General features: G+C 35.2%; 3 protein-coding genes across 4 annotated transcripts; 2 read left to right on the top strand and 1 right to left on the bottom strand.

The window, feature by feature from the left end:
- Positions 1-7,307, top strand: LOC108749727. The gene is made up of 17 exons (XM_018488649.1): positions 1-589; positions 1,176-1,317; positions 1,417-1,556; positions 1,672-1,770; positions 1,862-1,975; positions 2,054-2,446; positions 3,112-3,393; positions 3,467-3,703; positions 3,775-3,904; positions 3,958-4,113; positions 4,202-4,631; positions 5,591-5,719; positions 5,932-6,180; positions 6,276-6,450; positions 6,535-6,738; positions 6,824-6,943; positions 7,030-7,307. The coding sequence occupies exons 1-17, from the start codon at positions 425-427 to the stop codon at positions 7,186-7,188; spliced, it is 3,324 nt and encodes a 1,107-aa protein (XP_018344151.1). The 5' UTR covers positions 1-424; the 3' UTR covers positions 7,189-7,307.
- A 2,533-nt stretch (positions 7,308-9,840) lies between these two features.
- On the top strand, positions 9,841-12,072 carry LOC108749653 (probable asparagine--tRNA ligase, mitochondrial). The gene is made up of 4 exons (XM_018488474.1): positions 9,841-10,150; positions 10,541-11,115; positions 11,222-11,669; positions 11,776-12,072. Exons 1-4 carry the CDS (start codon positions 9,887-9,889, stop codon positions 12,034-12,036), a joined length of 1,548 nt encoding a protein of 515 aa, XP_018343976.1. The 5' UTR covers positions 9,841-9,886; the 3' UTR covers positions 12,037-12,072.
- A 654-nt stretch (positions 12,073-12,726) lies between these two features.
- LOC108749706 lies at positions 12,727-27,031 on the bottom strand. Of its 2 annotated transcripts, XM_018488599.1 has the most exons (17): positions 26,863-27,031; positions 25,307-25,536; positions 23,165-23,290; positions 22,265-22,450; positions 21,956-22,180; positions 21,710-21,814; positions 20,322-21,528; positions 19,717-19,828; positions 18,260-19,621; positions 17,623-17,865; positions 17,185-17,537; positions 16,801-17,059; positions 16,465-16,691; positions 15,977-16,218; positions 15,849-15,863; positions 14,572-15,082; positions 12,727-14,485 (listed from the first exon to the last, which is right to left on the bottom strand). In XM_018488599.1, exons 2-17 carry the CDS (start codon positions 25,472-25,474, stop codon positions 14,136-14,138), a joined length of 5,691 nt encoding a protein of 1,896 aa, XP_018344101.1. In that variant the 5' UTR covers positions 25,475-25,536; positions 26,863-27,031; the 3' UTR covers positions 12,727-14,135. The 2 variants fall into 2 exon arrangements, with proteins under 2 accessions (XP_018344101.1, XP_018344102.1); XM_018488600.1 differs by lacking the exon at positions 15,849-15,863 and having other exon boundaries at positions 26,863-27,030.
- Between the last annotated feature and the right edge of the window lie 246 nt (positions 27,032-27,277).

Genomic DNA, 27,277 nt, shown 5'->3' with positions numbered 1-27,277 from the left:
GGCCGCAGTATCGGCGCAATAGGGAAACCAAGGGAAACGTACCCAAACGCACCGATCGTTGTCGAGGATACGACCGATGCGTCGATATTGAGATTTGCGATCATCGTAGCGAGTCACGTCGATGTACGCGCGTTCTATTTATAGCATTCCCGATTCTTTCGGCGTCGCCTGCCAAGTATTTTGACGTAAGATCAACCGGACGCGATTTCACGTCATCGAAGTGGAGAATCACGTCCTCGTTGTATTTCCAATCTTCCCGTGCTTCTCTCCATCGAGAATCCTCGCTCGTGTCTTCCACTCACTACGCGAGTGTCTCACGTTCGTTCTCGTGCAATTTCACCAAGTTTCACCCAGCTGTGAGGTTAAGCTGCGTAGTCAATAATCTTACGCTCTCGAGAGAGCTCCTTGTGCGAAGCGAACGGCGATGTTGCCCGGTGTCAACGGAGGGGGCGGGGGCGGAGGCAGAGGTCCCCGCAACACGGGCACCCTGCCGAAAAGCAATCGGAGAAGCGACAGGAACCGGGAGCGGTCCGCCGCTAATCAGCAAAACCGTTCGCATCACGGCCACCCGCAGCATTTTAACAACTTGGTAAATCCATCGAGAATCTTGCTCTCTACAGGGCTTTGCCCTGCTTTCCTTGCTTTTAAGTAGATTAAAAGAGAGATCCATACTGATATGTAATCCATACTGAAAAAAAACAATAAAATATTGTATTATGCATGCATTTTTTCATGTATTATTTTTGCTGGTTAAAGAAAAGAAAATTTTATTAACATTCATCATTTGAGCTTTATTTTGTATAATTTTTATTACTTGTTAAAAAATATTTAGTTGCTGAAAAGGAAAAAGTAATGAGAAAATGGTAACAGAGATTAAAAAAAGGAGGAATGATTTTATAAATAAAAGTTATATTCTAAGTGGAATGATATTTAGTGGGAGAAGACGCCTTAAGTCTATCCTGACGGATATACGCTATTAAGCTGCTTTGAGCAGTGTCGAATTCGTTCTATTAATAGACTGCAGAATAGTGGGGTGTTTCTTACTCTAAGAATACATATTCACGGAGGTGAATCTGCAGTAGAGCTGCGAGTATTTTTCCCAGCACACCCATTAGCTTATTTCCGTTTTACGTTTGCAATAGCTTAATATTATCTGAAAAAGGTTTGTACATTAGTTTCAACTAGATTGGCAAGTAGCAAGTGAGTGCGACCGTGAATCAAGAGCATCGAAAGAAGCAAAGAAGAGTAACACGAGATTAGCCTCCTCTCAACTGCCTTCTTCATACTTTACAACGTATCAAGATTTATCTGACTTTGGTAAATATATTAATACGTAATTCATATGTATATAATTTGTAATTTTATAATATTCTATGTACATAATTACATGTATATAATTTGTAATTTTACTTGTAGCATCGCACAACTCAACGAGACAGTATAATTACAGTATAGAAGACTGTACACCTTGGATAAAAATGATACCATTTATTGATCCCAGAACTCACTCACCATCACAATTACAGGGAACAAAGCCCTCCAATGTGAATAAGATGGTACTATTATATTCACTGTATCTGAATATTTCTATTTTTAATGATAGTTTCTATAATTTTAATTTGATTGTAATTATATAATTTTTTATAATTATAATGTTTTATTATTTTGAAGCCCGAGAGAAGTCAAGTAGAAAGTCGCTTAAATCAGATCAGAGATTACATCAGAGTCACTGCAACAATGATAGAGTCTCTTGATCAATCCTCTGATCCTGTGAGTATTATTCATACACAATAGTATAGCAAATATTTTATATAGAAAATTGTGTTTAAATTATTTTCCATATTATAATTATATCTTATAGCGAGCACAAGCTCAGAGCGAAAAGTTAAGTAGAATGGTGGACGATCTCCACGACAGTGAGACAAAACTCTCCAAATTATTAGAGCAGTACCATAATAATGGAATCTCTGACGAGGTTATTAGCCTTTAATGTTTTATCGAGACATAGATTGATTTTGTAAAACTAAATATCTTATTTTATGCACACGCACAGAATGGCGAAAGAGAAGACATAGATGAATGCGGCGATGCTAGCAGAGAGATGCAATTACGAAGGAATATGGAAGAATATCAGAACAAACTCGCGCAATTGCAAGAGCAGCAAGCCAGCTTAGCGGATATGCAGATATGTGTCAGAGATAGATTGAACAAGGCGCGTCAAGCGCAACAAGTGCTTTGGCGACAAGTGACGCTGAATGATTCGCCTAATTCTACTACCTTGGAAGATGTCCGTGCGCCCCTGCCGAATCCTGCTAATGTTGAGCAACTTAAGTCGGAAACGGTGGCATTAAGAGGCAAACTGGCACAATTACTGACAAAGAAAAAACAAATGGATCACCTTGTAGCGGAATTACAAGCCATAGAGACGTCCGACAGAGGCAGTTGTGTTAGTCTCAATTTTCGTACAATACGTATTCACAACATACACACTTTGCACAAATATGAAATTCACACACACACACACACACATTCCATAATAATATTTTGTATATGTATAATATCATATCCACTTTTATTCTTTATAGTGTTTGTAACTAACTGTACCCCTAACTGTTTAAGAAAAGGTATATTGATGTCTGTTACATATAATTTTTAATTTATTAACGATTCTGTGCGATATGTTAAAAACAGTGGATATTTTAAAAACATTTTATCATTACTGAACTTTTCTGAGTTTATCGTTGCTTATCATGACTTTACACATAATAAAAATTCATGGTCAAAGTCGCATATATATCCAGCGAACAATACCAACCGTGAATGTTCGGACACTTGTGTTTGTGTTTGTGAGCAGTTTTTTTCTTTTTCTTGATTGTATCGAATTCGTATTAGTATTCGATTAGATTCGATGTTTGTAGCAATTAAACTTGTACGACTTTTATTAACAAATAACAACATAAACTTTTGCGTTCACTGTTCGTTTTAGTGTTCGTTCGCTAGGTGTATACACGGATTAAGATCCCTATTTGTGAGATTTCTTATTATTTCTTATGATTTCTGTGTAAGTTATATTTGTCGTTCGTCTTTATCGCATTTGTGTTAATTGTTCAGAGCTCAGAAGGTTCGAGAAATACAATAAAGGATAAAACTGCAGAATTGGAAATGATGAAAGCACAACTTGCACATATAAAGGCTTTAATGGAGGAAAATAACGGTACGAAAATTCGCGATTCTATTGACTTTTCTTCTGAACCCGAGCAAGATATTGATGCGCATGATGAAAGTGCAATGAATGAAATTACTGAGGATGTAACAAACATCTCATTTGAAAATCGAAGCAATGACGTCAATACAAAAGTACGAAGTTTGGAGTCTAACATCTCAGATATAGAGGTAATATCAACAATCTCAGAATATTTTAACTTTAATGATGTACACTATAGGGCATTCTTTGTTCATTTTCTAGACGCTAACATCAGAGCTTAAAGAACAATCAACCTTACTACAAAGTACACGAGCCAAATTGCAACGCTTAAAACAACCATCATCCGTGACTGCTCACCTTGCTTCTTCGAACTGTCCGTTCTCTCGCCCACCTCCAGCACTTATACCTCTAAGTGCAAACGAAAAGAAGCAGAGTTTTAATGCGGAGGCTCAGTCTAAGCAAGCGAAAAGACATCAATTTGAAGATCTTATAAGAAAGGTTTATAAACGTTATGTCTTTTAATCTTTCTTATGAAAATATGCAATTATATATCTCTTTCAAATAAATAGGAACCAACACAGCCTTCGAATATGAATCGGGATGTTCAAGCGTCAGATCAAAATAGTCAAAGGAGCTCTGGTTCTCAAGCTAGTCATACCAGCATACCTGCAAATATCTGGCCACCTTCTGCTGCTGCAGGTAAACATTGTGCGTTACGATGATCAAACAGTTATTATGCATATTTTTAATAGGTGCAGGAGATTCTAATGAACAAAGCGTAGATGGCGTATCTACATCAGAAAATTTATTGGATATTGGTCTACCCGCTGCTATCGAGAATGGTGGAGTTGTTGGAAATTTATGGACTTGTCCTATACCACCTTCGTCTATTAATCAAGGACAAACTGGTAAAGTATAATCTTAAATTAAATATAATCCTAAATAAATATTTTATAAATTAAAAAGAAAAAGAGAAAAATATTTCTTTCGCTGTAGCTACGATTGAGTATTATCGGCAATTATTATTGGGTTCGCAAGCTCATCAGTTGCAAATGATGGGCACAACAATGCAACAGTGCTGTCAACTTCTGTGGTCGCAGCAACGTGAATTACAGTCTATGCGTGCTGCCATTGCTGAACTACAATTGCGATCACAAAATCAAGCTCCGCAACGCATCAACAATGCTGAAACTCAGGAGGAACACTCTAATCTGAGCCGTAGCGTCCACAATCTTGGTGACACATTGGATACGACTTTACCTCCCAGCTCATCCTTACCAAATCTTGTGTCGCTACCTAATTCTTCGGCAGCGTTATCGCATACTCCAGTAGTTAGCTCTAACTTGCAGCAGCAACAGCAGCAACAATTGAACAATCAAGTACCTCCTGGTAATAGAGCAAACAACTACTGGGATAATTTTCGAAGGTAAAGAGATTGAACTCATAACTAGACAAATATGTGTCTCGTTAGTTTTGATTTATGAATTCATTTCATTTATTTGCCGCATTGTAAAACGGTAGATTTGTGAGAAAGACATTTCATTGCGTATATTTATTCTTTCATAATTTTATTTCAGTATAGAGATGTTTATTTTTTCTAAAAAATGTATTTATTATTAAATCTGATTTCCAACATTGATTGTTGTAATAGAGGAAGACAGATAAATACGGAATATTAATGAAATTTTAATAATATCATATCTTAATATTATATTTATTATTGTAATAGTTTGTATTAATTATATTATTAATTATATTATTTATATTATTTATATTATTAATTAGAAAATTTCTAATTACTATTCTGTATTTTTTCTGTACTTACTTCATACTTCTATATTTGTTCATAATATTTCATAATTATCAGATTGATTGCATTCGTTTTCCATTTTTCTGTAAATCTAATGTATCACGTTTCATTCAGTAATAAACATCACAATCTACCTTTGCAACATTTTCTGTCTTATACTTCTTACTTATCATTACCCTTGTTTAAGATTGTATTAAGCACGTATGTAGCCTATATTATAATTTCAATTACATAATCCGATGGTTAATACGAACAAAAATAAGTAAGGAAAACATTGGAAGGTAATACATAGGTATGTAAATGGATTTTATGAGATTGGATAGGTATCATCAATATAAAATTTTAAATAACTAATGTTAATGCATGACAATGAATGTCTTAACACGAGAAATTTTTCTTGCTATTTAACTACAGTTTCAAATAAAATTCTTTTCCGTCATTCTAAAGTCGTTTGTAACGAAATTTTTTTATTGATAATTGGTAATTGATTTTGGTATGGTCTGTGAATTTTTGCATAAAATATATATGCTACATATTGTCTTAATATTACATATATGTATATTTTCGACTTTCAGTTATTCCCGACAAAATCTGCTCTCAGGAAATGTGAAAACGATGACCGATTCTTCAATGGCTGTAGCAAATTCAACGTGTTCCGCAAACACAACTAATACAAATGGAAGCAGCGTTAACAGTTCACTAATGTATGCAATATAAAATTAATTAACCTTCTAATCGTGTTCGGGTCTTTTTCGAGCTGAGCTTTTTAAGAAGTTCTCGTGGTAACGATAATATTATCAACAAAAATATCAATTTTGCAGTATATTATATTAAATCCTCTAAACACGGTTAGAAGATTAAATTGACAATTGGAACACTCTTTATTTAACATCTTTTATTTGTGTTTTGATTTTAGAAAAGAGCGGAATCGAGAGCAAGGATCCGATAATTTATCTCTACCATTAACTGGCGCAGAGACGCAATATTCATTGAATCTACAATTACCGTCAAATTTACAACAACAGGACAGAGAAAACACTGCTATCCGTAGTAATATCATAACAAATGAAATGTCTCAACAAGTTGATAATCTTTGGGAGGAAACTCATAGTTCTTTCCGATTACCGTCTGCAACGAACGATGATAATCTTTTTAATAACTTAAGGTTTGAATCTTCTTCGAAATTTATCAAATATAGTTGTCATATAGTCTTTATATTAACTTTTTATATAAATTTGTTTTTTATTTTACAATGAACAGCTCAGAGTTGAAAGAGGCAATCAGTTCGCTCATCGCAGTAAATAAGAAGCGACCCGATTATTTAATAATTATTTTAAGAGAGATTAAAGCCATTAGCGAGGACCACCGATTGCGTTCTCATTTGTTAAGATCATTACGCGCTTTGCAAGACAAGCAAACATTAAATAATCCATTGGTTAGTACATAATTTGCAGATGTACAGTATCATTTTGTATATTGAAAAAAACATTCTGTAACTATCAATTAACATTCTTTGCAGAATGAAGCACCTGACTTAACTCCAAGCGAAAGTTACCAATCTAGCGACGAAGACTCGGATGCAGATTTTGCTTTGGAAAATGCATCTATGATCGATCATTCGGCTATGCTCAAAATGGTTGTTATGTCTCAGATATCTCATGTAGATACTGCCTCATCTCCAGTTTCGTCTCAAATATCATTAATAGAACATTTGGAAATAACGGTAAATAATAATATCAAAAAGATACAGAGTACATTACAATACGCGAGAAATTATTTATTTAAATTACAATTTCTAATATTTTTAGGGAACATCTCCAGTTGAATGTGCGAGTGCGGTCCCTTCTACTTCTAATACTAAACCCGGTTATAACGAAGACTTAGCGGAAGCCGATCAATCAAGACCTGAATCTTCAGGAAATCAAAAAGTATATCCTTTTTTTCACTTAAATTTCTCTCGAAGCTAAGTGAGTGACACACAGATCGCTATTAAATATATTGTATATTGTTCTAGCTTCCTATTAACGATATACATAACGAGGAAGGGCAAGAAGAAGCAGCATCTTATCCAATTACTGCTGAGGCGGCTACTCCTGATTTCGAAAGTCTAGCTGCCAAGACTGAAGATGAAAGAGAAGAAGACACTATTGACAATTTTTTTAGATTGCATTAAAAGATTTGTTGTTAGATTGCTTTCGTTAATCACGATGTGATAAAATGCTATTTACACTTATTTTAAATGTAAAAGGAAAAAGTAGAGATGTACCGTAATCTTTGGTATGATATTAATTCACTGCTGCTTCCATTTACAAAGATATTGATTAATAAATAAATAAAGTCTGATATAAATAGTAAAAGCTGTTAAAAACTGAAAATTCTTAGGCCGAGTAAGTAAGGCCGATTAGTGAGACCCAGTTCCACAACTCACGGTTACTCTTAATCGAGGTTCAACTTATTCATTGTCTCTTTCCAATTCCAGAATTGAAAAAAGATGAGAAACATGTTGAATCTCGGTTAAGAGTTATGGAACTGGGCCTTACTAATATCTGCCTATAGATAAAAAGAGTATACAAGATAGACATAATAAAAATAAGTTTATATTATATAAATCTATCTATATTACAATACATCAATATATATAAATATAGAAGATACACGTACAATCTTCAAAAAATATGAAATTGATTGATTGGATACAAATAATGTAAAAATTGGCACTTGAACGAAAGCTTATAAGCGTTAGAGTTATTCATTCCCTAAACATTATGAAAAAACATATTTTTTCTCTAAAATACAAAATGGTTTGTGCGTTTCATTTGCGATGGAAATTTAATGAAACTAATATGAAATATTAATGGCATGAATGACTGTATGACTTATATTCCTAATTCAATATTAAATAGACTCGTATTCTGACTCATATTGGACTAAACAGAATCTTATTCTGAAATTGGAATTAAACAAGTTCTATATTATTGTGAATTCAAAATTAAACAAACTCCGTATTTTAAATAAAAAAGGATTGTTTTGAACTCAATGGGATAAAGATTCCTAGGTTTTGTATTTGTTGAACTAAACAGAATCATTTATCAAATCTAAACTAGAGGTAGATGCGCCTAAAGCGGAATACGAGAGAAGCCTGTTTGTTCCCAATTTCAAATATGGGATATTATACTTATCCCTAACTCTCTTAAATATAGCTACGTCCATAAGTCTCTGAAATGAAATTTTATAATTTTTTTAAATTTTAAAATACACAAATAGATTTTAAGATTAAAAAACACTAAATAATTTAAACTTATATACAATATTCCGCTATATTTAAGATATGGCATATGAATAATATTATAATAACTTCTCATAATTTAGATATTTATTAAATTGGATACTTTCGGAATTATATTATTTTATCATTCTCTCATCAGTATTTATTGTATACTCCTTATTGCAAAACTGATACTATAAAAAATAATTGATATTTTTCTTATTTGAAGATATATATAAACAAAATAAATTTTTAATATCTATTATATTTAATAAATATTCAAAATTTATTTATAAAAAAAGCAAGAGGAGGGGAAAGAGAGAGAAAACGCTATATAAAGAAATCAAATTAAAACTTATCGTTTTGATTATTCTGCTAACTTTAGAAGTACTATCCAAAATAATAGCTCTGTCCCAAGATCTTTTTATACTCAAATTAAAACTGACATCTTAGCTGTTATTTTAAAGTTGATGTTTCACAACATGAATTAAAGGTTTTCTACACTTTCTACAATAAGCCATAAAAGTAATAATAAATCAGAAGTCAGAAAGATAGAAATTAGCTAATCATCATAATCGATTATTCTTCTTACATTCGACTATGATTGGTCTATTAAGTCTATTTCTATCTTCTGATTTATCACTAATAGCTTATTCACTTATTGTAAAGGGTGTCCCAAAATTAACGCAAGATTTGAATTTGCCGCCATTTGTGCAGTAACGTGTTGGCAACCCAAAAAAAAAAACAATTTAACAGCTGACAGTTTAGGGTTAGTGAAAATGGAGCGTGAAAATAGATTATTGAACATCAACAAATGGATGCTGATTTTTCGAGCAAAATCATCCTAAACGATGAAGCACATTTTCACCTTGATGGCTTTGTTAATCGCCAAAATCGCCCCCTAGATCGTGTGATTTAACACCATTAGATTTCTTTTTATGAGGGTTATTTGAAATCACAGGTCTATGTCAACAAGCCCACAACCACCCGTGCATTAAAGGAGGAGATTCAACGCTGCATCAATGAAATTCAGCCACATTTATGCAAAATGGTCATGGAAAATTTCGACAAACGAGTGCGTATGTGCATGCAAAGCCGTGGAGGCCATTTGCCCGATGTGTTATTCCATAAATAACCCTATCCTATGTACTTTATGATTCAATAAAAAAATAATAATCAAAAGACTAAAAACTGTGTTTTTTATTTAATTCAAATCTTGCGTTAATTTTGGGACACCCTTTATAAAGCCTCTAATCGTCTAATGCATTGCGAGGTAGACGAAGTACAATATTTACCATAGACGGAGTCCCACGAAAGCTTGATCGATTGATTATTCCATTGGAACCGACTAATATCATTTATCGTTAAGTAAAATTGACCAATCATAACTGACACTTAATTAATCCATCAAGCTAATCGGAGATGGTGAAACCAAGTCTTGGCCTTGACAATCGATTAAAGATATAATATTAAAGAATAAACAACACATTTATATTAATCAATGTTAAATTAAATAATACAAATGCGCGAATTTGGCTGCCGATTTGTCTCATCTAGAATAGGTCGAATCACGCATCGTTCTCATTGGGATGTAGTGGCAATAAAGATGCGGCATTATTCACTTCGCTCGTTCCACTCGCGCGCAATCCTGACATACGACGACTCCATTTTGAACTTTCTCGTGCAAGTAGGCATTTTTTCCGGGGATATACAATTGCTGGCAGTCGGGCCGTCCTCGGAAATGCTCTCGAGGTATATTGGAAGGCTGCACCCGCTTAAGACAGACATCGTCAAGTGTGGTGCGCACAAATGTTCGTCAATTTTAGATACAACGTCGAAAGAGGCAATTGGGAAGCCTGCTAAAGTACAGGTTAGACGTGCTCTATTACGCGACTTTTTCACTTTCACATCGCGGAACACGAAAAACCCTTCAAGGGACATCCGAGAGATGTCTGGATAGCTCTCGCTTCGCGACTTCCAGAGTTCCAATCGTTCCTTTTACATATCTGCGGTATTTCGAATGATATTGCATAATTCATAGAAAAGGAAAGTTCTGGATTGCTGTCCGCGATGTCCTATGATCACCCTATTCACGGATTTGACAAATATAATAGAATCTTGAGCGCGGTGAAATTTTAAACGTTGGCTCGTGGCGACGCTTACATTGTCGCGTCTGCGACTCACAAATTTTACAATAGAAACCAACCGGTTTCATCTTGTTTATACTCACAGATGTGTATTCATCTCTCTTCATGCTTAGGGATGGGTACGTGCGCTGCGAAAGATGAAGGATGCAGTCTTTGTTGACATTTCCGATGGAACAACGTGCGAAATGTTGCAAGTTGTTGTACCAAAGGTGGTTAAGCCTGACGATTTGCGTTACGGGAGTAGCATCAGTGTGGAAGGAGAGCTATTCCTGGCTCCGAATGGTAAGACTGAACTACGCGCGACCGAGATACACGTGATCGGCGCGTGCAATGTCTTGGAGGACGGGTATCCTTTCGCACCGAGAAAGATATACGATTCGGAGTATATCAGACAATATTTACATTTGAGGCCGAGAACGCGAGGCTTCTCTAGCTTGTTAAGACTACGCGATCTTGCCACTACAATGATCACTGATCATTTGAGAGATAGGGGGTTTCTTAATGTACACACACCGATGTTGACATCCAACGATTGTGAAGGCGCAGGTGAGGTGTTTCTCGTCAAACCGCAATCCAAAGAGATTCTAAAAAGTATGAAAAAGGAAGGCCAATCCGAAGATGAGATTTACTTTGATACCACTGCCTTCCTCGCTGTCTCTGGACAATTGCATTTGGAGGCGGTAGCAAGGTGATTTAAATTCTTTGCTGGAAATTGTCAATGATATATCTATCATACCTATTTTTGCAGTCGACGCTAAATTATAGGATGCAATGTATTGTTAGAACTTTTTCAGAGCTCTCACAAAAGTATATACTTTTGGACCTACATTCAGGGCGGAAAATTCAAAATCGAGATTGCATTTATCAGAGTTTTATATGTTAGAGGTAGAAATAGCATTTATTACACGGATCGAAGAATTGATGGAGGAAGTTGAACTTTTAGTGAAACAGGTTATCGAGCGAATGATTGAAAAAGGAGCCTCAGATTTGCATGCAATCAATGCTCCAGAACCACAGTGGTTGAACAAAACATTTGTACGTTTAACGTACGAAGATGCTTTCAATGTGTTAAATAATCACGCAAATAGATTGCAACAACCTATAAAGTATGGAGAGGCATTGTCGAAAGAGCACGAATTGTTTTTAGTACGACATAACGACGGAGTGCCAGTGTTCGTTATTAATTGGCCAAAAGTTATTAAGCCATTTTATATGAAAGAGTGCATAGATGATGTATCTAAGGTAAGTCAGTAACAAACAAATAATGTGTAATTTAAAAAAATTGTTTTTTCTGAATAAGTGTCTTATAATACTTTTATCTATTTTATATATATTTTTTTCTTATAAGGTAGCAGCACTGGACTTGTTAGTACCAGATGTGGGAGAATTGGTAGGAGGTAGTATGCGCGAGGATGATTATGAAAAATTAGAGTTGAAGCTGCCTCCCACGGGGAATCTCTCGTGGTATTTAGATTTACGTAAATATGGAAATGTGCCAACAGGTGGTTTTGGATTGGGCTTTGACAGATTTTTGCAATGCGTCTTGGGGATTAGCAATATCAAGGACACTGTGCCTTTCCCGAGATGGCCGCACAATTGCAATTTATGAATAAAGTTTTCAGGGTTGTCGTATTATTTAATTTATCCTCCTTATTTTTATTTTTTTTTTTTTTCAAGAGGAGGAGAAAAATCTTCGCAAAGCCCGTCATCCGGGATGCTCCCAAAGGAAGAACCTAGCCGGATGACGGGAAGATGCCCAAAGGCCGATCCTCTGGGTGCGGGATTCGATGGGTCCTCTCCATAGAAAAGGATAGCGGGCACCATCTCGCTAAAAAAAACCCCCTGTACTAGCACTACCGCAAGACTAATTGGGAGCACTCCATTCCGCCTATCCGGTATTTCATCAGATGCTCCCATAATTTATTTCCCTAACAAGAAATGTGACCACAATGTAAATTGGTGGTCTTTCAAATGGAAAAACAATGCCGCATATTCCGTACAGAAGTCTTTTTCTTTTTATGTTATTACACATACGCACGTTTCTTAAATAATAGATATGGTGATTGGAGAGTTAAAATACTATGGCACACAAAAAAAACTTAAATAATAAGCTTAATCAATATTTTGTATTTATTACAATTTACGTTATTGCTTTATAGCTTATTCGCTCTTACTCTGTTTTATTATTTAAGTTTTTTTATCTATCATAGTCTTTTATTTTTTTATAATGAAGTTTTATACACAATAATTTCATTTTAAGTGCAGTTTATTGAATATTGAAAGAGATACAACGAAATAATCGCAATAAGTTTACGCAGTAATTCCATTTTAAACGCAGTTTATTGAATATTGAAAGATACAACGAAATAATCGCAATAAGTTTACGCAGTAATTCCATTTTAAACGCAGTTTATTGAATATTGAAAGATACAACGAAATAATCGCAATAAGTTTACGCAGTGATTCCATTTTGAACGCAGTTTATTAAATATTGAGACATAAAAACAAAAATATAAGTTTTTTTTCATCAATGTCTTTATTGTTTCAAGTATTCCTAGCTTATGAAATTCAAGTCCTAAGCAGCTTCAAAGTTATAAAAGGATATAATAGAAAGGATAATTAAAAAGAGAGAAAAGTCAAGCCTGTAATAAACAAGTCTTCTTTTATACAACAAAATAATGCATATCTAATAGCAGTAGTAATAATCCTCGTCGATTTTATCGTCGTCATTGTTTTTCTGTTTGATAGTTATATACATTACAAGTAGATGATTAGTATCACATAATTTGTACACCTTGAAATGACTCGCCCTATGTCCCCCCCCCTCTCCCAGCAAACTCATTTTGAAGGATCTGCAGCATTTTATGTACAAGTACGAGTACTTAATATTACAGGTGAGTGTAAATCACCATCAAGCCTAGGATGTGATCCATTTAACGCTGCAAATATTTCGTTAACTAATCAGAAAAAAAATTTTATCAATAAAAGAATGCTTCAAAGCATTTGCAACGTGAAGTGGCTCGCACCCTTACATAAGCACGAACAGTACTTGAAGGTTTTAATAAAAACACATCATCAAACTGAAGCAAGCACCGTTAGGGTAGTCGAAGTTTTCAGTTTTGAGTATATAAATCATAAGTAAATCCGTCGTTTTCTCTATCACAAAGAAATGTCGACAAATAATACATTCACTCTCGCGCAGGAATGCTACTACATACTTTTCAAAATACATAAAATATGTACAACCTTCGCGCTCTCTTTTTGTGTTCATTGAGATGTTGATATTTAATTATATTTACACGCTTGCACACATTTTACACATATTTTTTTTCAACTTGGACAACGTGATTTAATCAAATGTAAAGATTTAGTTCTTGTGCTTTCGAATGAATCGTGTATATGCAAGTTTTACATAGTAAATTTAAATTAATTTACTTGAAATTTATATAAATTTATCTAAATATAAGGATATAATGAATAAAATATTCTAAAGTCGAGCAGCACGTACACGAATAGCATTGAATATAAACAAAGAAACATTCTACTACTTCATTTTTCTACAAGAATCACGTTATCACGTCGTACAAGCTGTACAAAATTATAATGTACAAGATGTAAGCTAAGAAATAGATCGTGTTCTGTCTAAATCTAGCACTTTATACATTTGTATCGCAAAGTGTATACTTTCTAACTTTGTACACAGGATATTTACATAATAGAACAAAGTCCCGATAATTCCTGCCCTTTTTCTACAGGGGGTAAAATCGATAGTTTCCTACCCTGTAGACTTGGCTTAATAGAAGCTGGCACTAATGGCTGTTCTATCTTTTCCTCTAATAATTTTCTCTCCTTCTCAATTGCTACTTTCTCCTTCTCTTTATTTTCTTCTGACTCTTTGTTAATGTTCAACGGCTTAGTAATGTTAATCTTAATTCGTGGTGGAGCCGCGGGAATAGCTGGTGGTGTGGAGTCCAACTCCACGTTTCCGTCGATGGAACTTTTCACTGCAGCATATGTCGTATCGACCATGCTCGATTCATTTACAATTTGTTCTGGATCTGAGGAAAAATTTAGAATAATATAAAAGTATAAAAAATAAGAAGGGATTTATTTGTTATAATTTAAAGAGAGTGGATATACATACCTGGTTCAGGCTCTATAGGTTCCTCTTTGATTTCCACGTTGGCGAAATCAAACACTTCGCTGTCAATTTGTTCATCATCGTCTAGTGGTTCCTCTTTAATTTTAATATTCTCAAAAGGTATTGTTACACCTTCGCCTAGAGATTCGTCTTCTTTATTTACCGTAGGCGCGTCTTGCTCGGCGTCTTCTGAGACAGCTTCTATACTCTCTTCGTTGACGTTTTCTACATTGTCTGTTTTCTCTTCCGTATCGTCCTGCGGAATTTCGGAATTTTCCGCATCAACAGATTCTTCTTTTTTCTCTGATGCAACAATAGAATCTAAAAGTTGCTGCATGTTCACCTCTACTTGATTTAAATTCTCCGTAGACTCGAGTTCTTTTTTCGACATTTCTATGTCTGACTCTTCCTGCTTAGTTTCATCTACGGGCGTTTCTTCGGAACATTCTACTTTATTTTCTTCCATTTCTAAAACGGTCTCTTCAAGCACCAAAGCTGACTTCTCTAATGCTCTCTAAAGTTTCAACAAGATCAAGATTATTAAACTGAATGAGGACAGAAACAATATGAATAAATACATAAATATAATTATAAGTTTATATCAAAATTAATTATAGGTGCGAATATATATGATATATGAATAGTGAGATAGTAAGATTACATGATGACATATGTGTGTAAATAAAAAAGATTGTGAAAAATGTTCAACTTTTTTAAATGCATGTTGTTAAAAAAAAATAAATAATTTCGCCTATAATTCGGTTTTAAGGAGGTTCTTCAGTTTAAATAAGTAAAAGGGAGTTATGACTTTTTATATCTTTTAACACAGAAGTTTTTGGTCATTGCTGTTTTTTAAATAATAATAAATAAAATGTAAAGTAATTTTTTGAAAGAAAAAGTAACTGGTAGGTCGAAGGAAATGCTGATTTTTCGTGACATCGATCATGCAACATATAACTTCAGTTGAATAATTTATGAACATCTTACATTCTTATTTTTCTATAAAAATAAGATTTAAGAAAATTATTTAAAGAAAACTGTACGGTCAAAAAATTTGAAAAAATTCAGGAATGCCTATATTTACGTATAAATTAATCATAAACTCATTCTAAAAATTTTGGTCAAGTTTTTATATTATATGAAAAGACTGAAAAACCCCCTTAAATAATTCTATATAAACGGAAAAATATTGCGTGTAAATAGCAGTACTTATTCTATTACTAAGAGCAATAAAGCTTAAAGATGTGATATGAATACGAGTCATATTGAGAATCACGTACCGCTGAACTTTTTTCCTATTTTTTTTTGTAAGAATGCAAGAAACGGTAGTTATGTTAATGAAATATAATATTGACATATTGATGGACAAGATTCAAACTACCAATTAAAATAGAATAGAGACACGAACCTTATAATCTTCTAAACAGAGCGGATGGTAATTCTTGTCCTCGTAATTAACCGCTGGTCTCAAATGCCATTCCTCCTTTTCCTCATTATAGAATTGCTCAAATGCGTCATGGCATACTTGACATCGCGAATCCTCATCGCTGCCAGTTGGTACGCTGGGCTGCAATGTTTCTTGAGGCGAATCATCAGTAGTCATACCTTCCGTTTCCGCTGTTTGTTTCTCAGTCTCGAACCAGCTTTGTGCTGAAAGAGAAATGAGGAATATAAGATAAAGAAGAGACAAAGTGTTGTTATGACGGAGTAACCAAACATGGATGTTTCGATTACTCTTAATATAAAGTTTTATCCAAGCCTTACGCTCCGATATCCTTTCGCTCGTCTGCTGAGCTAAATATAACCGCCTATAATTCGGCTAGCCTGATATTATGTTTGAATTTCAAGAACTCTAAATAACAATATACTGAAAAAAAAAAAGAAAAATATACAAACCTCTGTCTTCCAAATCTTCGATCTCCTCGAACTGTATCCAATCGCTGACGTCATAATACCATGGTCGAGAATGCGCTTTTCTCGCAGAGTCACGTTCACGCCTGTTCTGTCTGAAGTGCCAATCCAGATGGTGGCTGTACCGAGTAGCTAACTCAGGTGCGAATCTAGCACCACAAGAACTACATTGCATACCACTGTACAATGCTGTTGAAATTGCTGGTTGTTTACTGTAAAAGAGAGAATTGTTATTTTATATCTGAAGTATGATTTTGTCTCATCAATATAAAGACTGTAATATTCTAATCGATGAGGATTATGGTATCGATAATAATTTACATCTTAAGAGTTTCCGGTTTATCGAAGGTGACTGGAGTAATCACAGATTCTTTCTTCTCTTCTTCTTCTTGTTTCTTTTGTTCTGTGAGATTTGGAACAATACCAGTTTCGACCAATCTTTGGAATAATTCGCTCATGTTCAGTGGCAACGTCGGTGCTGGTGCTGGCGGATTTTCTACAGGTTCGGCTTGATACGACAAACCGGATGACGGCGCCATCGCTGATGGTAAAACTGATGATAAGATATCTAATTGCAGGTCTGAAATTGTTGATCACAATTATCAGCGGGAGACACGATAGTGTCTCAGTGATAAATGCGCACAATATGTAAAATATCAAAGAATCATATAATCTAAAGAATAAGTAATGGAGTTAACTTTTTACCTGGTTTTGAAGTAGAAGTAAAATCTGTACCATCTTGCGACGTGGATTCATTTTCTACAGTGGGCAATTGACTTGGCGCAGGAGCAGCGTCTACTTTCGGTTTTTGAGCCAGCAAAGGTGCCACCGGTGGCGGCGATTCGATGGGACCTTCACCTCTCATTCCGGTAATTTTAACATGACCAGCACGCACTCCTCTAGGCAATACTGAAAATCTGATAAAATGCTTCTTGTCTCTAACAATAATAGGTTTAGGTAACCCTCCAAATTCGACTTTAAATGGTCGTCCATTTAGCAGAACTGTCTGCAATGCATCTGTAAATTCTAAAGTATGAGGCTTTCCCTCGATTTCGAATCTGTAAAGAAACAAGGATGATTACAAGAGTGCACATTTAGGTTTAATTCTTCTAATAATTCACACGCTGCAGAAAATGTACTTACATCTGTGGTTTTGCATCTAAAAATACCGGCACCATATTTCGCGCGTTGATAATAAGATTAATTTTCGCAACCACGAGATCCGTTCGCTTTACAGTGCCGATTTTGACTTGTGGAGGAGGACCCTCCAACTTTACACTGACTTTCTTGCCACCGAGTTCGATTGTTATTGGCATACCACCAAAGTAACACTCATACCAGCAATCGTCGACATACAATTCTCGAGTAGGTGCTCCAAGTTTAATTCTGAAAAGACATGATTTGCAATATTAGCACTGCTATCCAATAATCAGATAAAAAATGTGAAAAATGTGAATAAACTGTTTATAAAAGAAAAAAAATGACAAAAAGTAATCTTTCAGGCATTAAAATAGTAATCAAAAGTAATATTTTTAAATCAAATGTTCAGAGTAATTAGCATTTAAGTAAAAAAATTTACTCTCATTTTCCCTGATCTATCTTTAAGTAGCTTAACATATAGCAAATTCTTTTAATATTATGGTTTGAAAGTTTAATAAAAGGAAAGAATAGAGGCTTGAATGATAAAATAATATCCCTCTAATGCAATTTTATTAAATAATCTGTTATTATTCGACATGCATCGGAATTCAAATAACATCTGGATATAATGTGTACTCACCTATGTACTTCTCCTTCGTACATGAACTCCTTATATTGGTCATTAAATGCACAAGTTATAGTGTCTTTCTCGTCAATCAATATTCTTCTTATACCGTCCTGGAAACCGATCTCCCGTGGATCATCCCAGTTCATGAACACTACACCGATTTGTCCGTAATAACGAATCTCTCGCGGTATATTGTCAATATTTATAGACTTCATAGTGTCTCTCGCGATGTCAGCCAACAGTTTTGAATCCGGAGGCGGCAATTCGCGACTATGTGAGCCAGGATTCTTTAACACTGCGTTATTGTAACTGTGATCATTATCCTCAAGATCATATTTGCCGGATGTGTTCGGTGATACGTTTCTACCAGACGTTAATGGTGGCATATTCGTCATAAGATTAGGCATTGGTCCGTTGTTCATCATCATCGCAGGGTGACATCCCATCGGTATAGGAGGATTTGGCAAAGGTCCCATTGGTCCCATTGGACCATTCGGCAAAAGATTCGACATGATCGGTCCATTTGGACCTATCGGACCTATCATACCAGGTCCTAAGCGCGGGTTAGGGCCCATATTGTGATTAAAGCCGCTATGATACTGGTAATCCGGTCGCATTGGCCCGAAGTGTCGCGGATTCTGCCAAGGACCGACAGGTCTCATGTCCGAATTGAAGTGTCCCTGCGGCCCACCGTATGGTGGTCCCGGCGGATGCGCCCAAGGTTGTTGCCACGGCTGATTCTGCCATCTTGGACCATTCGGATTTCGTGGCATTGGGTGTTCCTTGTTTCGTATCATTTCCTTATCATTGGACGGGCTGAACGTTGCGGCGCGATCTCCGGGACCAGATATGTCCATATTAATACCCTTTTCCCATATCACTGTGCCAGCCTCTTTCTCCTTACGCTGCGCAGCTCGCAATTTCCGATCTTCGCTCATGTGTAACACCTCTTGTATCAAGGTATTGTACTGCATTTTCGTAATCGATCCCTGATTCAACTGTTCGGCAGCTTGCTTCATTATTATCTCAATATTTCTATCGTCATTTCTTTCAGGTTTATCATTCTCCCGACCTCTACGTCCTGGTCTGGAATCCTGTTCCTCGTTCGATAACGTTCTTCTTCTCTCTTTAGGATCGTCCGGAAGTTTATTATAGAGTCTGAGACGTCCCAACCTATCTCTATTACGATCTCGGTCGCGCTTATCATCAGTATTATTAACTTGCTTATCTCTGTCATTTTTCGTGGGCGTCTTTAACTTTGCCCAACCATCTTTCCCATCCTCCCCGGAAATCACAGGCGGTGGAGGTGTCGGAGGTCGACCGGCATTAGGATGCGTCAAAGTGCGCAAATCCACGTCTTCATTACCAAATAATCTGTAAAATTGAAAGTGTAAATTATAGTATTTTTGTAAATTAATTATACACATAAGATTTTAATGTAATTAAAAAATTCAGCTAATGATACATACGCGTCAAACTTTTCAGCCTTAGTTTTCTTTGGTGGGGTCGCCTCGACACATTCCTCACTGCGTCTTTTGTTAGTGTTAACAGGTGGTAATACTCGTAGATCTAAATCTTCTTCTGGAAAAAAATTCAAGATAAAGTAACTTATGCGAGAAAAATTTATTATGGATTAACTTAATATTACCGTTTCTCTTTATTATACATCCCTAATATATATGCATTTCAAAAAAATAGATTTTCGCACAATATTTTCCTGAAGAAATGCACGTTAAGAGATCTCACAAAATTAATTGAAATTATATAATTACAAGTAACAAGAGAAGTTAGTACGATAAGTTGAAAATACTACTTTTTAAAGATATCACCTGTTACAGTCTTGCAATTGCTACCACAGATGAGGCAAATATTGTAGTCACCTTTATGAGAAAATATTCAAGACAGAATTTTTAGCAGTAACTAGAGAAAGCACGCAGGAAAATTGACAGATACTCTTACATGCACAATTGAAATATAGATGATAGATATTGGATGACAGATATTTGACAGATATTTATGAAGTGTTACTAAGTTGTTACATATAGATATATGTTTCGAAGCACTGTTGACTCACTCTTTTCAGATATAGAAACAGCGGCTCCAGGTAGAGATAGTGGTGCCCTGAGATCTTCGTCTTTGCTAGAAGATTCCAATGTTGGTTCAGCTGCGATTTGAGTATTTCCAGCATTGACTGGAGAACGTTCCGGACTAAGACTGTCGTCTTTATTTCGTCTTACATAATTTCTCTGTCTAGCGTTCGGTCTGATCTCTTTGAATGCGGGTGGATGAGGAGGAGATACTATTAATGAACCAGATTGCTCCTCCTCAGTAACACCACCGGAATTATTCAAGCTCGAGCTCGATTTCGCGTCGTTACGCCTGGGGATTCTATACGGAGGACTTGGACTACGCTTTCTCGATTTTGTGTTCTTCTTACGGCTTTTAGAGGCTTGGAAGGATTGTGGAGAGGTACGTGAGGACGGTGAACTGTCTCCGCTGTCTTTTTCACGAGATTTTGATCTAATCGGACTCGAGTCTCTGTCGACTTTCGGAATCTTACTCGGACATATCTGAGGCTGTTTAGATCGCGACTTATTGCCTAATTTCCTATGCGAAGATTTGGAGGAAGTGGAAGACTTGTCAGCCAAAGAGGAAGAGCCGCGCGAATTTGAGCTCTTCGAATCTTTTGACTTGTTGATGTCACTACCTCCACTTCCTCGATTTCCCATTGATAATACTGAAGACGAATTATTACTGCAAACCGATAAATTCTGAATGTTCTTGGAGTTGTTACTGTTTAGGTTAGCACTACTATTAATATTTAATCTAGGATCTTTCTTTTGACTTATGCGATGCGAGGTAGCATCTTTATTTATATTACTATTAAAATTTTTATTATTGCTATTATTATCAGAATTATTGTTATTCATAACGTTTAATAACGTTGTATTATCAGGTCCGGCGCCGGGATTGGCCGGAAGCTTGTTGATAGTTACAGCCGATTTCGAAGGTTGTTGTTTTAATTGGTTTGAAGTTACAATTGTATTTGCCACTTGCTGCGTTTGACTTTCGCTCCGCGCTTCTTTCGGACTGGTCGTACCCGGTCGTTGTCGTGGGTCTGCTGTTGGCACTACCACATCCTGAATAATAGAAGTGGGCTTCAAACGTGGATCTCGCGAGACTGGCTTCGCTGATGCAACTGCTATACTACTGGCTGGTGCAATTCGTGGACCACTGTTTGCTCCTACGTTCTTCAAAAGTGATGCTGCTGCTGCTGGAAACTATAAGCAAATAAAATTGTTATTAGTTATAATATTTAACATTCAACGGTATATAATTAAGTATGAGCAATTATATACGTGAGATAGATGGAATCGTTTTTTATAAATATCCTTTTTTCTAAAATATTCTTAAAATTCTAAACTTTTTAAATAGTATATATGACATATATATCTAACTTACTTGTTTTGCTACTTGTTTTGAAGTTTGATTTGGCACTACAGGTGCGACGGGTTTCGCTTGCGTTGTTGTTTCCGTAGTTGGCGCAACATGTGCAGTGGACACAACCTAAAATAACAAGAAAAGATATTATATCACTATTCATATAAAATAAATCCAATACAATAAAACGTTAAACTAGAGCGTAAAAAGAGCCATAAGAGATTCTTAGCTTATATCTATTTTTAGATTGACTGTATAGACATTTACCACTTCCGTTTTCAAGCTTCCAGCTTGTTTGTCAAGTTGCCTCTGCTGTTGCTCTAAACTTGCTTTAGCTTGCAACAGCTCTAACTCGATTTTTTTCTTTTGTAATTCTAACAATTCTCGCTGCTTCTTCAGCAGCTGTTCTCTCATGGCTGCTTCTGTTGTTGTTACCGGTTCTCCTGGCGGCAATTTAACGGGCGGAACGATTGACGTTGTGGCTTGTTGAGGCTGAAAAAAATTAACATATATAATAGTACGTTGTGTGTGCCCTTGCACATACAATTGCGTATGAAATACATATATGAAATTTACCATTGAAAGAAATCTTGGATTGACATGTATAGATCCTGAAGGAATGCTAGTAGGTGGGGCAGTGATTGGCCATGCAGGATCGATACTTTGCACCCGTACATCTAATGAAAATAACTTATTTGGTGGAAATACATCATTCCACGTTTGCCGCAACTTCCACATGCTAGCTCTTGTATTCTCATCAACCTATTTATGAAAATAACATCAATATTATATCACATTACATAATTTAAACACAATTTAAAAAAAAGTACAGGAAAGTTTAGTGTAAAATTAATCTTTTTTAATTTCAAATATCGTCAATCATTTGACATGTTTGATAAAAAATTTTTCTTGTTTTCATCTAAATCATAGAAATCATCTTAAATTGATTAAGATTTTTCTTAAAATTTGAGATACTAGTATATATATTCTTTTTCTGAAAGAGAGAACTGCTACATGAGTATCTATGAAACTTTTCAGAGTGATAAGCTGATGTTATATCGATCAAACAATTATCTTATGTCATCGTGAAATATAAAATACCGGACGACTCTACACATGCTATACATATATGCTTTTCAGAAGTATATATGTATATATATATGTATATATATATATATATAAAGCTCGGTAGTTTGTAGTTTTGTCTTATTTGCGTGCGTGTAGAAAGCAAAGGTTACTCCCGGTCAGTGACAGATTGTCGATCGCGAGAGAAAGAATCATATTTCCTAATAATATTCTAGAGATGTTTTTTTTTGCTGCACTACTAAAATAGATTTCCTTCTAGCTTTTGCCAAATATCAAACATGTCTATTTTGTTTTAAATACGAAGAATGTACATTAGTTCAGAACTATGAAAAACATTATGAAAAACAGACTTTATATCAACGATTTTATAAAAACAACAAAGATATTTACCTTCTCAAACACCCCACAGAATGTGTTTACTATGTTCTGCGTGAAGAGATTCAAATAGTCTCCATTCACATTCTTGACAATCGAGTCGATGAGATAGAGTACCGGTAATTTGATGTCACTTCTCACCTAGTGAAACACAATAATATTGCAAAATACGCTACTTACAATTAATAAGGATACTTAAACTATTATATATGTGTGCGGTTTAAAAATATCTCAATATACATGCACATTCCAGAATCATTGTAATTATCTTCAGCTTCGGGCACATATTTTTAATTTGAAGTCCATTTTTCCTTAGAAGAGCTTGATAGGAAGACTAATTATGAAAATACTTAACGTAGAAGTTCGCTACATTAGATTTCGAAAAGGATAATTTCACAAGGGTAACACATAGTAAAATCTTATTTTAATTAATTGCAGATATATTTTATTTATACAGATATTTTAACTGCGGCTAAATTGCCAGTACATTTAATGCTATAAATAAAAGTAGTGTAATAAGAAAGCAACCTATCAAATTTCCATTAGGAAAATGAATCCATTATAAATCTATTAAAAAAATATACAGCTAAGGAAAAATGTAGAAATTTCGGAACACGAAAATATTTTGCACACGAAAATATATCACCGCGTTGAAAGAAAAGCGACACAAGTCAACAATTCGCACTTTTGAAATAATAAAACGAAGTCTATCTTAAAGACTAATATATTGTTGTTTAAAAATGATACATTTGTTACATACTGCTTATGTAGAAGTGTCACAACTCTGATAAAGAATGAAACTTATACAACCTTATACTAGGGTTACATTGTGCAAATTTTAAACTCATGACATAGTTTAAAAAAATAAATTAATTGAAAGTAACATGAAAGAAAGTAAAGTTATATGCATATTCGCTATTTTAATTAAAACATTGTTATAATTCAGAAAGAATTTTTTAAATTCTCTACTGTGCTAAAGGTTGTTCATTTTGAGTTGTGTCACTTTTCTATTAACGCAACGATATATCACATATCGACAAACTAGTATCGCACTTTTCGAAAATAAATTCATATATATAAATAATATGCTCTATTTTATATAATTAACTCTTAAACGCCTTTCCGATGTGGAATATCCAGCTTTCTTTTTCCAATGCCTCTTCGATAATTTTCTTGTTTTTTATTAATAAAAATATACGTACATTTACTTGATATCGTTATATTTCTTAATGTTTAGCATTTCGACTGAGAAAAAAGGGTTTACAATATGTCTATTTTTATAAAAGTTCTAAAAACCGAATTGGATTGGGTATTTGCTATATCCAAGTGTGTTATTCCCATATTGTGGCGTTTAAGAGTTAAGTGTGTGTTCTTATGAAGTAGTAATATTACTAGGCATTGTATAATCTTAAGCATTTAACAACATGTACATGTAAGTATGTGATTTATTTATGTATAAAACATGTAAATCAACTGATTGGACATGAACGCGTTTTCAACGCGTTTGAACGTTTATTTCAAATATCGTGATTAATGAAATATACGTAGCATATTTGGAATTTAATATAAATACAATATCAAAGTCAATAAGTGTTGATAGTATATTTTATTTGTTACTTTAACACACATAATGTATAATACAACTACTGTAAACCTTGATATAAATATTATTTCTTATATAACGCAGTCTCAAATTATTGCAGTTATTCATACACACTTTCTGTTTTCCTAACTATTAATTTAATTTATACAAAGAGAAAACAGAAAAACTTATTGCATATAGAATAGCTATAAAATAGCCAAACAATGCTTTAATAAAAAAAATATTAATTTTATTCTTATTAATTATATACTTTACAAAAATATCACAGACTGTTTATAAATATCTTTACAGTGATGCAAAGAAAAAGAGTAAAGACAAAATTATTGACATGATTGTTGTGCATGCTATATGCTATGTGACACAGCAACAGAACTTTTCATTGTGTCAATGGAAAAAAAAATTGCAATTATAAAAATAAAGTAATTACTGTGACGAAAAAAAAATTTGCAGTTTTATGCGAGTTAATTAATCACATTAATACGTAATTATTAATTTCGACTAAAATGAATGTATTTTATAAAAGATTTTAGATGTAACTATGATGGATAAATAACCTTTTGTAGATGAGTCTCGACAGCTTGCACTATCGCTGGTGCATGTTCGATATTATCTTCAGCCAGCATGGTGAGCATGTTGATAAGCGGCTTACTGTTAATAGTAAGATCAGATAGAGATGAGATGTACTCATCTGCAACTTCTTTGGACTTTGTCGACGAGAACATGATGCCACTAACGAATAAACACACGACGAAAATCCGAATCAAACCCAGAGCATAAATTTAAACTGTAACATAAAAAAGAAACATATATTTTATAGCAAAACGTTTATATCTCTTTAATAAAAAAAAAATATACATATATATAAAGATTAATTTATGTGAAGGAAGAAAGTAATTTATGTATTGGGTAAATACAAGAAAAATTCTTATAATTTTTCATTCCTTCTAACAATCCATTAAAAGATAATTATTGTCAGAAATAATTATTTTTTATTGCATATTAAAGAAAAGAGAATATTTTCTGAAATAAGGATTAGATGTTTTGTAACACAAAATTTTATGATTCATTAAGTGATACATATTAAAATACATAAACAAAAAGAGATTCTAACAATCTTTGACTCCAGATGGTCTTTTAATACTTTGATATTGCATTCGCAATAATGGATGTTACATCATTACTCAATATCTCGTAGAAATTTGCGTGTTTTTCCAGAAAATTTGTAAAACACGCACGTCACAAGTCTCAATTTAAACCGACGATCCTGCAGAATGCACCATGTCAACAGGATTCAGAAGCTGTGATTTCGACATACTGTAGCCCGAAGGATTGCGTCGCGCGTCTCTTGTACGCATAATTTGCTTCAAAACGCGGTTTAATATTTGCACGCAAATTATTACTGAGGGGAATTTCCGAAAGTATTAAAAACAGAATTCTCGAAGAATGATTCACCGAGAGAAAAAGAGAATGCGAAGCAAGACCGTGCTTGCGACACGATATCACAGTCGAGCGACGGCGAGGCTTTTTACGTTGCCGTCCGAGAAGGAAAGCATGCTTCTTGCGGTCGTACCGAGACGAAATCTAGGACGCGAAAGCGAGGCGAAACGAGACGAGGCAAGGCAAGGCGAGGCGATGCATCGCGAGGCTCCGTTACGCGTCTCCGACTCTCCCTAGCCGAGGATGCGAATGGAATCCAGTCGTCAGGAAACCTGGATGCCGCTTTCGAGACTCCGACAGGAACTCCGCTCGCGACGTGACCGTTTACGTAATATCATCCGCGGCTCTAGACGAAGGTCGTCGGCCACGTCTGTACGCGGAGAAACACTTTATCGATTTCACTCTCGCGCGTCTCCCTCTCTCACGCTCGCTCTCGCTCGCACCCGCGATCGAAGCAGCCGCTCTGTATGCAAGAAGATGAACCCACTGCGCGTCCTGGACGCGATCTCCGACGTCATCCATTACGCACCAGGATCCGCGTGCCAAAGCGCGGTCAAGAGACGACGTCCAGCTCGCATCTGGAGTCGCCGTCTCGTTTTTGCCACCCGTTTCCTCGCGACTCGCCGTTGAACGCTATTTATTTTCTATTGCCAATCACCCGATGATTAATTACCTTCTTTAGCGCATTGCGCGACGTAAGCAGGCATAGTCCCGTACGATGGACGCCCGTACTCTCGACGGGATCCTCGAAAAAGCCACGCGCGTTGCACTACACTACTGCTTACGCGAACAGGATCTCCACGTAAAATGGCTGCCATACGTACCTCCGTTTTATCTGCCGATGGAATAGCGCTCGATATAACGCTGTCTCCTATTGGTCGTCTGCGACTGCACGGTCGGTTGCTCTCCACTTGGAAAATCCAATCAAATCCAATTATCAAGTTTTAACACACAGGTCATGATGTCGCCATAGTCGTTCCTACACGGGATAAACTCGACTGAAGTTGTCTACGAGGCACTCTGTACAATTATCCACAGTCTACACTACGATATGAATATCTTGAAGTTCGCTGAGGAACTGAAGAGAG

This window comes from Trachymyrmex septentrionalis, unplaced genomic scaffold (assembly GCF_001594115.1).
Source record: "Trachymyrmex septentrionalis isolate Tsep2-gDNA-1 unplaced genomic scaffold, Tsep1.0 scaffold31, whole genome shotgun sequence".
NCBI classification, from domain to species: Eukaryota; Metazoa; Arthropoda; class Insecta; order Hymenoptera; family Formicidae; genus Trachymyrmex; species Trachymyrmex septentrionalis.
Note: the sequence above shows the minus strand (reverse complement) of the source record. Positions and strands in the feature narration are given on the sequence as shown.

Excerpts from the sequence above, each read along its gene's own strand:
- LOC108749727 (XM_018488649.1), top strand. The coding sequence starts at position 425 with ATGTTGCCCGGTGTCAACGGAGGGGGCGGGGGCGGAGGCAGAGGTCCC. Across the intron at positions 1,976-2,053 it reads ATAATGGAATCTCTGACGAG|AATGGCGAAAGAGAAGACAT; the intron begins GTTATTAGCCTT and ends GCACACGCACAG. Across the intron at positions 5,720-5,931 it reads AGCGTTAACAGTTCACTAAT|AAAAGAGCGGAATCGAGAGC; the intron begins GTATGCAATATA and ends TTTTGATTTTAG.
- LOC108749706 (XM_018488599.1), bottom strand. The coding sequence starts at position 25,474 with ATGTTCTCGTCGACAAAGTCCAAAGAAGTTGCAGATGAGTACATCTCA. Across the intron at positions 21,529-21,709 it reads CAAAACAAGTAGCAAAACAA|TTTCCAGCAGCAGCAGCATC; the intron begins GTAAGTTAGATA and ends ATTTGCTTATAG. Across the intron at positions 14,486-14,571 it reads ACCTATAGAGCCTGAACCAG|ATCCAGAACAAATTGTAAAT; the intron begins GTATGTATATCC and ends ATTTTTCCTCAG.
- LOC108749653 (XM_018488474.1), top strand. The coding sequence starts at position 9,887 with ATGCGGCATTATTCACTTCGCTCGTTCCACTCGCGCGCAATCCTGACA. Across the intron at positions 10,151-10,540 it reads GGAAGCCTGCTAAAGTACAG|GGATGGGTACGTGCGCTGCG; the intron begins GTTAGACGTGCT and ends CTTCATGCTTAG. Across the intron at positions 11,116-11,221 it reads CATTTGGAGGCGGTAGCAAG|AGCTCTCACAAAAGTATATA; the intron begins GTGATTTAAATT and ends GAACTTTTTCAG.